Genomic DNA, 15,095 nt, shown 5'->3' with positions numbered 1-15,095 from the left:
AATGATGCTGCAAAGCATTTTCAGTTCCAATATGCTATCCAGTGACATGACTAATAGGCATAACCATCCTTCTTGTCATTGCAGATTATGATAGGTGAAGGTATTCTTTACTGTTGTCTGACTAAAAGACGAAATGGAGTAGGATCTGAGGCCAACATCAATGCTGGTGGCTGTAACTTCAACTCATTCCTCAGACGAGCCGTGAGATTTGTTGGTGGGTTCAAATACTGTTTATGCCATTTAGGTTCATATATCATTGAATAGAAAAAGTTAAATATTCAGAAGATCTGACGTAGATACTCGTGGATTTCTATTTACATTTTTGCTGAAATGAAAATGCTATTAGACTGGTGTGGTTACCGATTGACGTAATTCAGGAAAGAGGCACATAATCTTCACTGTACGAGCAGAATAATATGTTTGGGTTTGGCTGACAATTAGATGCACTATTTTTTTCAAGCCACCACATACAGGAAACTCTTTTTTATCCGGCACCGACGTAGTGCCGGTTCATCAAAAATTCCGGATAACCGAGAGCTATAGTTAAAAGATACGGAGAGCTGAGAGCTCTGTATAAAGCAACAAACCCTGTTGCTTAGCAACAGGTGCAGAACAATGGCCACAAGTTCCATGCATCTCTGTAGCTTAGCAACAGCTGCAGCCACACCCTTGCACAGTGACAGATCGAGGAAGGCAACTACAATATGAAGTAAAACTTACCTGAACCTACTCCTGAATTTTGCCGGTTAACCGAGATTTCCGGTTATTTAGGTGCCGGTAAATCGAGAGTTTCCTGTAACTACACAATTTGGTGTCATTGAGAAACGACTGCTATGAATGTAGGCTTCACTGAAAAGATACTTAAATATGATTTGATTCACATTTACTTTTCAAAGACTATAGTGGTTTCCACTGGCTGGTTGGAGGAATGTGCCCAGGAGGCCTGGTCCATTCTGAGGACCGGGCCTCATTTATATCGGGCCAGCAGGCTGCGGCCAGAATCCAAATGCCTTGGGGCAGTCCACTAGTAGGTAGGTTCCTGGGGGAGGTGGCCCAATTGATGGAGGGTGGGGCGGGTGGGGGGGTGGGTGCGCAGAGTGGCAGCTGGGTTTGTGGGGCTGGTAGGTGCACTCCTGCTCCTCACGGCCCCACTAAAATAAAGAGGCACTCACCTTGCGGGTCTTCCTTAGCCCAGTTGCCAGCTGATACTGGCCGGCCCACACTCCACAAATTTTAGCGCAAAAGTGGCATTGGGGTCCTATTGACACCTTTGCTTGTTCCATCCTTTCTTATGTTGTTAAGACTCTGGCTCTGTATCGCAAAGGCAGTTTGTCTTGCAAAAGAACAGCACCAACTGCCCAAGCAGTCTTTCTATCCATCGAATTCCAATGGACTGTGTGTAAACTGTCACAAGTTATAAGCCTGTTGCGAGGTCAATTATACATTTAAATCTGATGGATGTCCCGAGACGGGCCAGGTTTTGTCAATGACAGCAGCAGGAAATCTGCTACCAGCCAGTGAAAGCTCTAAACTATAAATTATGATTACAGCAACAAATATGAAATAACTCAATTTTAAAATGACTTTATTACATTTTATTAGGGATATTATAAGCATACAGGTATCTGTGTTTCACCCATCACCTCCTTGTCAGAGTGTTTGGTGAGCATATTGGAAACTCTAAGTGAGGATTTAGGTAGCGCTGTTCCAGCACCAACTATAACAAGGCTTCATAGTTAGTTATAGAGTTACAGAAAATACTTAATTCTATTCTCAAATAGCAGTTGGGACTGGGGAGCGTTTCCTTTTATAATCAATTCTAGATTTTGGAGCCCAATGTGGACATTATAAAAGCTCTTATTGAAAGTGCAAGTTTACTGGTATTGAGAAGTTATAATAAATGTAACAGCAGTATTTCATTTTTGCTATTTTTTTCTAGGTCTGTTGTTTAGATTTGCATCCCTATTACAAAAGCAGTGTAATGTGTCCTGGCACATGGTCCGGGTGTGACATCACCATGATTTACAGGCATCACAATGTTTTCAGATTGTTTACTTAAATATCACAAGTCATTTTTGGAAATTTCTTCCAGTTCAGTATACATGATTATAAACACCATCTGAGCCTCATAGGTACATTACAACATTTCAATTTGAACAGTGCATAGAGATTGTAAGAAGAATGTGAGCAAACATCAAACACTAAAGATGAATTAATGGTCTAAAACTGATAGAAATGACTTATGCTTCTTCAGGTTTATTAGAATTGACTTATGCTTCTTCAGGTTTATTAGAACACTGTAAACATCACAAATCCAATTTAATTTTGCTTTTTGCAAATTTTTGTTATAACAAAGGTATTTTTTAATATATTTACAGTGTGAAAATTGAGTTCCCTTCCCCAATAGAATGTAAATGGTCACTAGGAATACATTACATTACATAGAACTGCTTAGCTTACAGCCTCATGCTTCTGTCCCTTAGAAATTATTTGAACCAGCGTTAAAAGGAAAAAATATCTGCATGCCAATACAACATATGTAGATTAAGATGTAAATAAATAAAAGTAAAACCTTTGTGTGTAATACAATTTTAGTTCTTTAGTTGAGTACTACAATTCCAATTATTACTTTGCACGGTGGCATAGTGGTTAGCACTGTTGCCTCACAGCGCCAGAGACCCGGGTTCGAATCCGGCCTCGGGCGACTGTCTGTGTGGTGTTTGCACATTCTCCCCGTGTTTGCGTGGGTTTTCTCCGGGTGCTCCGGTTTCCTCCCACAGTCCAAAGATGTGCGGGTTAGGTTGATTGGCTATGATAAATTGACCCTTAGTGTTAGGGGGATTAAATACGTGGGGTTACAGGGATAGGGTGGGATATGTGTTGGTGTAGGGGTTACGGGGATCGGGTGGGATATGTGTCGGTGCAGGCTCGATGGGCCGAAATGGCCTCTATCTGCACTGTGGGGTTTCTGTGATTCTGTGAATAAGAATCACAGAGACAGCTTATTATTAATCTATTTTCTGGAAGTGTTAACGCAATAAATTATTCAGTGAAAATATATTGGTGGAAACTGTATGTTCTACTTTACACAGTTCATCATCAGATCCAAAACTCTTAAATTCTCTCCGGTATACTGATCGGAACTAATTATGTTCCTTAATGGTATGTGTATTTTCTAACAGCTTTGATATTTTTGGCATTAATTCGCCACTATTTGGGACCAACAGTCTTGTACCATATGATTCTGAACTAGCAGCTGGAGATAAAAATTGTCATGCTAATTATTTTTTGATTTCTCTTGAGTGTTTCAGGAGTTCATGTGTTTGGCCTTTGTGCCACCGCTCTCATCACTGACATTATTCAGCTGTCAACTGGGTACCATGCCCCATATTTTCTTACAGTGTGTAAGCCCAATTATACCTCGTTAAATACCTCCTGTGAAGAAAATCCCTATGTTGTGGAGGACATCTGCACAGGATCTGATCCTTCTATCATTAACGCTGGCAGGTTAGACTTTACGTTTCACTTTATGTACAACAAAGAGCTGCTGGTTTATTCTGTGCTCAGTTTGGGAATGTATTTGATTAATGCACAACTTCACCATAGCATTTTAGATAATGCTGCAGAATAACAAGGTATTTTTCACTTTGTACTTAGTAAAGGCTTAAAACACTCTCAGATAAATTCATTCTAGGTTCTCCATTATCTTGAAAACTAAATTTCTATTATCTTCAACCCTCCTCTCAGAAGAGCAATTTTTTATGTACAGTAATAGGAGAAATTCTCCTTCCTTCACTTCCAACAGTTGTAACTTGATTAGTCAAATGGAATTCAGGATCTATTCTGTACTGTGGACACATGTCCACCTTTAACCAGATAGGAACCTCACTTCACTCTGGACGGCATTGAAACCTGAACCACAGGTAGGATGGATGGGCTTTCATTAAAAAAAACTGTAAACCCCATTAATCCTGATGTTTGTTTTTATTCATCTCCCCATCCTATTCCATGAGAACAAATACATTAAATTTTCAGATTAGCCCTGAAAAATTATAATTATATGTTTTGTACAACTTGCTGGAAACCATTGCACTGGCCATAATATTAAGCTGCAGTATTAGGGAGGACTATGTCTGGATTTATTAAGATGTATCCCAAGTTACTTACATAACATTAAATATCTGGCAGTCTGATGAGGACAGCTTCTGTCGAACAAACTATTACCACTTCTTGCCACTGCAAGAATTGATTTAAATAGAGCTTGAATTTTGCCTGCAGGCAGTAAAATTATACCAGTGGCTCTAAATGTCACTAGCAATTTGTCTTTTACACTTGCAACATTATCAGAATCAAAGGAAGATTGACAGTGTTGTTGTCACCGACATTGTTAGAAACCATGCTGCAAACATTTTACTTGTAGTTCAAATACTAATTATCAAAATTGGAAATAAAAACACTGACATACTGCTCGTCTGTTGTGATTAAATCTGAAGCCTGGAGTTGAGTAATGTGTACAATTACACACACCACAACTACTTGAAGTAAATTATGATTTTATTGCAGCAACCTTCTTTCATTTGTAAATCTTAAATGTGAAACTCTGTAATTGTTAGAATCCAGTCAACCTTCTTAGTCAGTAATCAAATATAAATAGTATTACTCTGGCAAATTATGATAAGAGATTAAATTATAACTGCATTATCAGAGAGGTTTACTGTCTGTAGTTTTTGTTTCTATGCACCTCTGCCCACTGGATTCATGGAGCTGTGGCTGGGGACTGAATGTACTCCCTTCAATTCTTCCTCTTACATTGCAAAGCTCCTGCTTTGATGCGTCACTATGGGCAGCTTGTGCTGATCCAGTCAATGACAGTGTTTGGTCTGTCTGTTGATAATGGTCAATCCTGGTATCTCTCATCCAACCTGTATCACTGACATTGCTAGGTGGATCTGTGTATATACTGACATTTATCTTCCCCTCTAATGTCTAAAGCCACCAGAAAGAAATCTATTTCCACCATGGAGTGGAGATTATAGTCAGGATTTTGCTCTACCAGGTGTTATCGGCTTACACTGAGTAGACAGTGTTTACCAGGCCTGCCGCACCTATTTTATCTGAAATAACCAGTTTGTTTTATAAAGGTTTAGCATAACTTCCTTGCTTTTGTACTCTATGGGCTAGAATTTCCTAGGGCCGTGGAGGCGGGAATGGAGGTGTGTGGGGTGTTAAAATCGCGAAATCGAGGGGCACGACCCCATCCCGCACCCAACCCACCTCCATGCCCGTTTCCCAGGAGGCGGGTACCCAACCTGTGCTGGGAGCCGCCTCTCCTTGCGGGAAGGGGATTAGTGCCAATTAACTGCCTGTTAACAGGCAGTTTTTAGCCTAATCCCTATTTTTATCCCTGAAGTGTGGGCTGCCCGTCGGCTCCAAACTACGCCAAGTTAGCGAGGCGGACCGTCGGGCTGAAGGACTTGGAGGGTTCGAGATGTCCGGTGTTCAGGTGAGTGATGGGTGCATGAGTGCAGAGGTAAGTGTGTTTGGTGTGTGTAAAGTGTTTAAATAAGTTTTACTTACCTTTGCTTACTAATGCAGGCTTCCTTCTTTCAGGTCTTCAGAGTCCCTCATCTCACCGGCACAGAAAGCAGAATGGCCGTGAGCTGTCAAAAGCTGCAGCCTTTGCTTTCTGTTCTGGAGAGATCTCTAAATCAGCCTGAGAGGAAGGAATTAACTTAGAGTACAGATTGTCAGTGTTTGACAGCTTCAAAGAGCTGTCAAACGCTGATATTTCATCTGTCAAAAGCTCTTGACAGATGAAATGTCAATCTGTGACATCACCTGTTGCTGGGTGGCCCTTAATTGGCCTGCTGAGCCCACTGGGCGGGCTCAACAAGGTCAATCAAGTGAAAATCGAGTGGGTTGGCCACAACTCGATGGAGGCGGGACTACAACTCCAAAAGTGGGAGTCCTGCCTCCTACTCGCCTCCATTGATAAAATCCAGCCCTATACCTCTATATTTATAAAACCAAGGATCCTGTATGTTTTTTAACAGCCTTCTCAACTTGTCCTGCCACCTTCAAAGATTTGTGTACATACACCCCCAGGTCTCTCTGTTCCTGCACCCCCTTTAAAATTGTACCATTTAGCTTATATGTCCTCTCCTCACACTTCCTACCAAAATGTATCACTTCACGTTTCTCTGCATAAATTTCATCTGCCGTGTGTCTGCCCAGCATTGGCCACAATATTCCAGCTGGGCTGGCGATAATTAACGGGCAGGTGCCAGGCGGCCATTTCTTTTTGGGCCACCTGCCAGCGCCTGCCCCCTCTGTTAGATCCGTGATTCTGAGAGTATGATGTTTTCAAATAACTACACGGATGCTGTAACTTAACAATCAACAGGTGTTTACTGGAGTAGGGTAGTCTCAAGACTGGGGGTACAGAGGCATGCTCAAGGCTTATATACAGGTGTGGTCACAGCCAGTACTACAGTATACAGGAGCTGTAAAAGTAGTTCTCTCTTAAAGGTACATACACTACAATTCCTCCCCTTTTAGATTAGCAGTACCCATAATATTCAAATAACAATTAACACTTAAACGTGCACATTAAACAAAAATAGTCCATTTATAGATTCAGTCTTTGGGGCGGCTTCCTGATCCTTTCTGGATAGCGTCTTTCCTGAGCTTCTTGTTCTTGGTGCGGAGGCAATTCTGGCCCCTTTTCGTCGGTTAGCTCATCAGTTTCCACTGCTACTGGTTCTGAGGTAGATGCTACTGGTATGTCGGGTTCATCCCCAGGTACTCGAGATATGGGGTTGACTCGTTCCTGTGATGCTAAGATCTGATCGACGTGGCGTCTCACAATGTTCTCCCCGACATCCACTGTGTACATTAATGGCCCCTGCCTTGTGCATATTGTTCCGGGTTGCCATTTCTCTGTTCGGTAGTCGCGGGCCAAGACTGGTTGTCCTACATTGAAGCTCACAGAATCACAGAATCACAGAAACCCCACAGTGCAGATAGAGGCCATTTCGGCCCATCGAGCCTGCACCGACACATATCCCACCCGATCCCCGTAACCCCTACACCAACACATATCCCACCCTATCCCTGTAACCCCACGTATTTAACCCCCTATTCTCCTTGTCGGCTTCTCATTGATGTGCTGGAATTGTTTATCCTCAACATTTCTTCGCACATTGGGTCTGAGCAAATCCAGACGAGATCTCAACCTTCGGTTAAAGAACATCATGGCCGGGGTCTGGTTGGTAACTGCATGTGCCGCATTTCTGCAGGCTAATAGGAAATTGTCCACCTTATGCTGTAGTGGAATTTCATCGTCGCACATGGCCTTTATCGCCTTTTTAAAGGTTTGTACGAACCTCTCAGCCAATCCATTTGTGGCTGGATGATACGGGGCGGATGTGTAATGCCTTACCCCATTCCTTCTCATAAATTTCCGAAACTCTTCGGACACAAACTGTGGTCCATTATCAGAGCAAATCTGCTCTGGCAAGCCGTTCCTGGCAAATATGGTCCGTAGGACTGCAATCGTTTTCTCTGTAGTGGTTGAGGACATTTTTATCACCTCGGGCCATTTCGAGTGAGCATCCATTGCTGCTGCTTCCTCCACAGTAGGCAGTGGCAGGCGTGATAGCCCATCAGCGTTTCCATGCTGTTTCGTGCATTTATATTCTATTTCATATTGATTCGCCCCTAGAAAAGGGACCATCTTTGTAACCATTGTGCAGTCATCACCGGAACGCCCTTCTTTGGATTAAAGATGGAGACAAGTGGTTGGTGGTCAGTCAGCAAGGTGAACTTCTGCCCATGCAGATAGTGGTTGAATTTTTTTACTCCCCATACTAGGCTGAGGGCCTCCCTGTCGATCTGGGCGTAGATGCGCTCGGCTGAGGTTAGTGACCGAGACGCAAAGGCTACTGGCCTTTCCAACCCGTCTGGGAATTTGTGCAACAGCACCACTCCAATACCATAGGGTGATGCATCACATGCCAAACGAATTGGTAGTGCTGGGTTGAAATGGGCCAACACCTCTTTTGATGTGATCAATTCTTTGCACTTCTGGAAAGCTCGTTTACGTTTGTCATTCCACTTCCATGGTACCCCTGTTTGCAGTAGGGTGTTCAGTGGGTGTAATACCGTAGACAAATTTGGCAAGAACTTATGGTAGTAGTTTACCAGCCCGAGGAACAACCTCAGTTGTGACACATTTTCCGGTGCTGGAGCCTTGACTACTGCCTCAATCTTTTCAGGGGACTTATGTAACCCCTCTTCATCGATAACATGGCCACAATACGAGATCTGCTTCTGGAAAAACTCGCACTTGTGGCGATTAGCTCGTAGCCCATATTCCTTTAATCTAGTGAGCACCTTCTCCAGGTTGGCGAGGTGATCACTGTCATTTTCGCCCGTGACCAGGATGTCGTCCAAATAACACTGGGTCCCTGGAATCCCTTGCAGGGCTTGATCCATCGCCCTTTGCCAAATAGCCGGAGCTGATGCTACCCCGAACACCAGCCAGTTGTATTGGTAGAGACCTTTATGAGTGTTGATCGTGAGGTATTGTTTCGAGGCTTCTTCTACCTCCATTTGCAAGTATGCCTGGGCTAGGTCAATTTTGGTGAAGCGTTTACCTCCAGATAGCGAGGTGAAAATATCCTCAATTCGTGGAAGCGGATATTGTACCGTGTGAAGTTCACTGTCACCTAAAAATCCCCACAGATGCGGACCTTCTTTGGTTCCCCAGGCATATTACTCAACGACCTCTTCATTACAGGAACGATGGGTGTAGCCCACTCGCTCCAGTCTATGTTGGACAGTACTCCTGAACATGCCAACCCTTCCAGCTCTGCTTCGACGGCTGGTCTGATCGCATAAGGCACTGGTCTGGCCTTAAGAAACTTTGGGCTTGCATTTTCCTCTATTTTAATCGTTGCTGTTATGCCTTTTAGTGTTCCGAGTCCCTCCTGGAACACTTCTTTTGCGTCAGTTAGCATTTTTGACAGTCGTCCAGGTGTGACGTCGTCATCCTTTTTGGCCTCAACCTTCAGTGCCTGTATGGAATGCCAATCTAATTGTATCTTCCGGATCCATTCACGTCCTAGTAGTGGTGGTCCTCCATCTGGCAATACATATAGGTCCATTTTAGGTATTTCCTGGCCTTTGTATATCACTTTCACCCTTATTTTTCCTTTGGGGTAGACTTTTTGCCCCATGTACGTCTTCAAGACAATCTCTGTAGCTTTCAAGGGTATGTGTGAAAATAGCCGCTTGTAGTCCCTTTGGTTTATGACTGTTAGGGCTGATCCTGTGTCCAATTCCATTTTCACTTGGACTCCGTCTATCTTGAGTGTGACCCAGATAGTCTGGTGATCCTCCATTTTGGTTACCTTATGTAGTTTCAGACAACCCAGCTCCTTGCTTCCGGAGTCTGTATCACTTTTCTGTTCGTCTGAACTACTGTCCATCACCTTATGTACCTTTTTGTACTTCTCCTGTGGAGATATCTTGCTGTTGGTTTTCTTCCCTGACCTGCAGACTCTTGCTATGTGTCCTGCTTTTCCACACTGTCTGCACACTTGGTCCTTGAACCAACAATCCTTCTGGTCGTGTGTTGTTCTGCTGCAGCGATAACACTTCCCTGTTCCATATGACATTTCATTGGTGCCATATTCTTGTGGTCTCCGTTGTATCTCTGCAGCGCCCCTTGCAGCTGCTTCGTGTGATACTGCCATGCTGAAAGCCTTGTCCAGCATAAGATCCTTTTCTGATAGAAGCCGTTTCTGGGTTCCCTCACTTTGAAGCCCACACACAAACTTGTCCCTTAACATATCTGCTAGTCCCACTCCAAACTGGCAGTGTTTCGATAGCTTGCGCAGTTCCGTTAAGTACTCAGCATTACTTTCGTCTTTATGCTGGTTCCTTTTGTGGAACTTAAATCTTTCTGCTTTCAGCAGCGGTGTGGGGTTTAAGTGGTCCTGTAGGATTTCTACTATGCTTTCGAAATTCTTATCCACAGGCTTCTCTGGGGTTATTAGATTTCGCAGTAAGCCATAAGTTTTTGCACCCATGGAATTTAACAAAACCAGTGCTTTCCTAGCATCTGGCACTTCATTCGCCCTGCAGTACACCTCAATACGTTCCACATATGTCGCCCAATCTTCGACTTCATTGTCGAACGTAGAGATGCTGCCACTCTTCGGCATCCCTGGGTGTGATTTAACTGTCAAAAATGGCGTCTCCCGCGCTCTCCCTTCTTCTCCGCTGGCACAAAATGGCGTCTCCCGCGCTTTCCTTTCTTCCCGTGCTCGCCCTTCTTCTCCGCTGCGGCTTCTAAAAATGGCGTCTCCCGCGCTCTTCCTTCTCCACGGCTCAATGGCGTCTCCCGCGCTCTCCCTTCTTCTCCCCGCGGACACTGTTCAGCCCTTGAGCCCTGGCTGTGCTCTGCGCGTTTTTTTCTGTGCACCTTTCCCGTTTCCACCGCTCGGTCCTGAACCTGGCTGCTGCTTTACCCTCTCTCTCTGTGTTTTGTTTTTCCTCGAGCCGCTCGGTTTTCAACCCCCAGCTGCGCCCTGTGCTCTTCACCCTCTCTCTTACCCCGTCGACGCTGCTCGGCTTTTTCTCTGCCATCGGTCGGCTCCAGCCGCCGCTGTCCGGGAAGGGTCTGCGCTGTACCTGGTACCTGTCGTCAGTCTGTTGCTGATCGTCGTGGCTGGGGAACCAAGCCCGGCTCTCAACAGCCTCCCCTGCGATGTTCACTCTCTGCCGGACGACTGGGCGGTTGCTCGTGGTCGACGCCCGTGCTTCTGGCCTCGACTTTCTTCCACCGCCCTACCTGAGCAAATCCTTGAAGGGAAATGCAGAGTTGCAGGTAGGTTCGAATCGACACTCGTCGCCACTGTTAGATCTGTGATTCTGAGAGTATGATGTTTTCAAATAACTACACGGATGCTGTAACTTAACAATCAACAGGTGTTTACTGGAGTAGGGTAGTCTCAAGACTGGGGGTACAGAGGCATGCTCAAGTCTTATATACAGGTGTGGTCACAGCCGGTACTACATTATACAGGAGCTGTAAAAGTAGTTCTCTCTTAAAGGTACATACACTACACCCTCTAAAAGTAGTGCCCCGGCAAAGTTATCACCCCAAATGGGGCGTGAGCCAATTTTCCCCCCTATATAAGAGACTTCATTATTAACCACCAGTTCTTTCACTTTTAAAGAATTCCAATAAATGTACACGGCATAAGCTATCCTTTAGAAACCTATACTGATGCGGTACAGTCACCTTTATTCTTGTTAATATTCCTGAATATAATAAATTCCCAACATTTTCCTCTCTAGGTACTTCAGTAACTTTTTAAATGTATATGTTTTCTGTCATGTAAATATAATTCTACAGGTTCATAATTATGTATATAAAGTAACATTTGAAAAATGCACAGAAACATGCACTATTTCTTGCAACACTGGAGGAAATGTCCTGTGTGTGGGTATAGCAAAATCACTAACATGTTGGGGAAGAAATTGGTGTACATTTTGCATGTTTGCCAGGTCCAAAACATCTGCCATGAAGTAGAATTTTGCAGTGGGATGTCCCGTGCCAGAATGGCACTGGAAGTGCACCCTACACCATATTGTTTCGGGTGCTCGATGGGTGTCCCTGGCTGCTGCCTGAAAAAAATGCTAGCGTCATTTAAATATGTTAATAAGGGTCCTGCACCTGTATCAGGTCCCTTTTGTGAAATTGGTGTCCATGCGCACCTGAACCGTCACTTTCTTAACCCGCCCAGCAAATCATGGCGGGAACAGTTGGCAAGCAGCTTTCAGAAGCGGTATTTAAAGGGATCTTTACCTCAATTAGGATAAGTCTGGTTAGTTGTTTTAAGCATCTAGAATGCTTTGGGGCCAATTTTGTTGCTGTGTTGTCAAGCATTTGTTTGTGAGATACTTTGCACTGTGAGTTTGTGGAGGTCCAGAACACTTTCACTGATTTTGCTTATTCTCAATTGCTGAACATGGGAATGCTGCTGGACTTGTCCTTGAGGTTCTCAATCAGGAGGAAGAGCTGTAGCAAAGAAGGTAGCCAAGGACTCCTTGTCCCCCCAGCAGCCAGCCCTCCACCCGATGGTCGGGGTGGAACAGGACTGGAACAGTACAAAAGCGCCATGACTACTGCCGGGAAACCGAGCACAGATCTGTATGACTTGTGGTCACAAACAAGTTGAACGTTCAATGAATGGAAGCCCTTCCTGATGTAAAACAGAGCCAGCTCCTGATGGGTTGCATGCAGGGCTACGCACATGCACCTGTGGAAATCCAGCAATGCGGGCAAATCCTAGTGATCAGTCCTCCTGCTCAGTAGTGACGGTGATGAATTGTTGGCACCTTTGAAGCAGTGCATCTGTCACCTGCCTGATTGCCGTAAGCACGGCAAATGGACTGGCGTTACTAATGTCACCTGTTGCAGTTTGGAAGGAGCCAGAGGCATAAATGTTTAAAGCGACAATGACCTTCACTGCCGCAGGCAGGACAGTGCATACCCTGGTGCTGGGCTCCAAATCTCCTTCAACAGATGACATACATCAGTCACTCCCTCCCTGTTAAAGTGGAGCCATCTTACACACTGTTCCTCTGCGAGTTTGAAGTATGACGATTGGTTTCTGAAGTTACGCGTGCTGTGCCCTTTCCTCCTTCGACTTCTTCCTGCAGCCTCTGCCGGTCTTTTGCTTCCTCCCATGCTGCTGCTGCTCTTCCTCCTGATTTGGCAGCCTCAGTGATAACCCCAGCAGCATCTCCCTGTTCAACAATTCTGCTGAAGCCAATCCCATGTGTCAGCACCTCCGAAAACCTACTCTCAAAGTAGTCAACAGCCGAACACCAGCCAAAACAGAGAGAAAATGAGACCAAAAGCACCCTCACCGCCTAAAACAACTAACCTGAGATTTGCCTTAATGGAGGCGCGGATGTCTTTAACCAACGCTGCTTCCATCTGTTCCCGCCATAATTTGCTGGGTGGGCTTAGGAAGTGCCAAATCAGGTGCTGCCAGACACCAATTTCTCAAATGGGTTGTAGGACTTTTATTTGCATATTTTAATGATGCCTGGGTTTCTTTCAGGCAGCCGCCAAGGACGCTAAATGAGCGCCTGACCCAATATGGTGCTGGATGCACTTATGGCACACTTTAAGCACGGGACCTCTTCAAGGTAAATTCATTTTAATGCCCGTTTTGGGCATGAAAAATAGGTGAAACACAATCCAATTACTCCCCAGTTTGTTTTTAATATTTTGTTTACAGTAAAGACCTACCTTCTTGAGGTATATAAAATAAAAATAGATTATACGTAAAATTATTTTATTAAAATGTGACAGCACAGCATCAAAACAGCATCCAACCAACCTTCATCTTGTTTCTAAATAAATTACAGTGACAGATGTATTCAGTCTATCACATCTGTTCCTGGACATTATGCTGCCAGGTATGTGACAGTAAGTGAGTGAGGATGCGTTGAATTGCCGCTTTTACCCTGCCCACATCATATTCCACTTTCAATGGTTGGTACTTCTTTTAAAAATTGGCACATGGTTCATGATAGGATCAAAATATTAGTGATTGGACTACCAATAAATGTCATCTAATGCATTTTACGCTTTTAATATTGAAGAAAACTAAGGACCAATGTTCTGGTCTAACCTAGACTGCTAGAACAAACGCCAAGGCCAGGATCTGACCTGAGGAGGTGTGTTGGGAGCAGGACTGCTGGTTTCTGGGTTCTAGTCCCACCCCCAGCGACCTGACGCTATTTTCCCCTGATTGGCCTTGTTAAGCCTGCCCTGTGGGCTTGCCGGCCAATTAAGGGAAAGCTGGTGTCAGATGACGTCAGTGCATGATGCTTCATCTGCCGGCTTTGTTAAAGTGACAGGCACCATAATTTTTTGACAGATGAATTGTCAGTGCTTTACAGCATTGAGGTGCTGTCAGACACTGACAATCACTGTCCAAAGGTGAGCCCTTGCACCCAGGCTCACCAATGACTCTCTCCTTGGGAGAAAACAGATGGCAGCTGCATGTGAGATCAATTCTCCCAATCAGATGAGGCTTCGTAGAAACATCAAATCTTGTCACCTGCAGAAACATATAAACAGAATAAAAATATTTCTCACTACATTCTCTCACCTGTCATACTTACCTGTGCACCATTGCACCCATCACACTACCTCTACAGCTGTCATTTGCACACTTACACTGCAGCAGACCCGCAGCTCGCCTCGCTGACCCTGGCGGGGTTCCCCGACATTGGGAAGCCCGCATCAGCAGGCGTAAAATGGGGAAAAGCCTCTTAACTGCTTGTTAACTACCTGGTAACAGGCAGTTAATTGGCTCTAATCCCCTACCCGCCGCTAGGAGACGGGTCCCTGCATGAGTCGGGGACCTGCCTCCCAGGAAGATGGTTCAGAGGCGGGTTGGGACCCGCTCTCAATTTTTCCCATTTTCCCAGCAGTCCCGCCTCCAAACCCGCCTCCTCAGGGCTGGTAAAATCCAGCCTCTAGTCTGTTTGACAGCTATCAAATAGATCTAAGCCTTCTTAACTCAGTTCCTGATGGACTCGTTTCCATAGAATACAAATCACTTGTACTTCATCATTAACTTGCCCTAATTTGGAAAATCCTACTGTAAAGGGGAGAGTGTAGAAGGAACGTTAATGTAGGAAATGGAAATGCCAGTGTGGTACATTGGAAGATGCTCTTCTGTAATTAGCATTGAGACATATTGTCGTCTGAAGGGAGCCTTTAACTATATTTAACCAACATTATACCTGTCTGAGGAGTGATGGGTCCAAAAAAGACACATCTCTGTTCACCGTCATTCTCATTCAACAACAATTTGCAGTATGGAAAATTACACCAAGGCACGTCACAGAGGCATGAGGAAAATGGACGCTGAGCCAAAGAAGAGCGATTAGGTGGGGTGAACGAAAGACTGGTAAAGGAGATGGATTTTTAAGGAGTGTCATAAAAGAAGCGAAGGAGGTAGAGAGGCAAAGGAGTTAAGGGAGTGAATTCCAGAGAA

General features: G+C 44.6%; 1 protein-coding gene across 2 annotated transcripts in view; it reads left to right on the top strand.

Moving 5' to 3' along the window:
• Positions 1–15,095, top strand: part of plppr4a (phospholipid phosphatase related 4a) — an 89,714-nt gene that overhangs the window by 49,912 nt on the left and 24,707 nt on the right. For both annotated transcript variants that reach the window (XM_085983258.1, XM_085983259.1), the window contains 2 exons: positions 85–214; positions 3,312–3,507. In XM_085983258.1, the coding sequence (XP_085839384.1) occupies positions 85–214; positions 3,312–3,507 (326 nt within the window). The remainder of the gene's footprint in view (positions 1–84; positions 215–3,311; positions 3,508–15,095) is intronic.

Source organism: Somniosus microcephalus, chromosome 3, assembly GCF_052327205.1.
Source record: "Somniosus microcephalus isolate GS21.2 chromosome 3, FLI_Smic_1.0, whole genome shotgun sequence".
Classification (NCBI taxonomy): Eukaryota; Metazoa; Chordata; class Chondrichthyes; order Squaliformes; family Somniosidae; genus Somniosus; species Somniosus microcephalus.
Note: the sequence above shows the minus strand (reverse complement) of the source record. Positions and strands in the feature narration are given on the sequence as shown.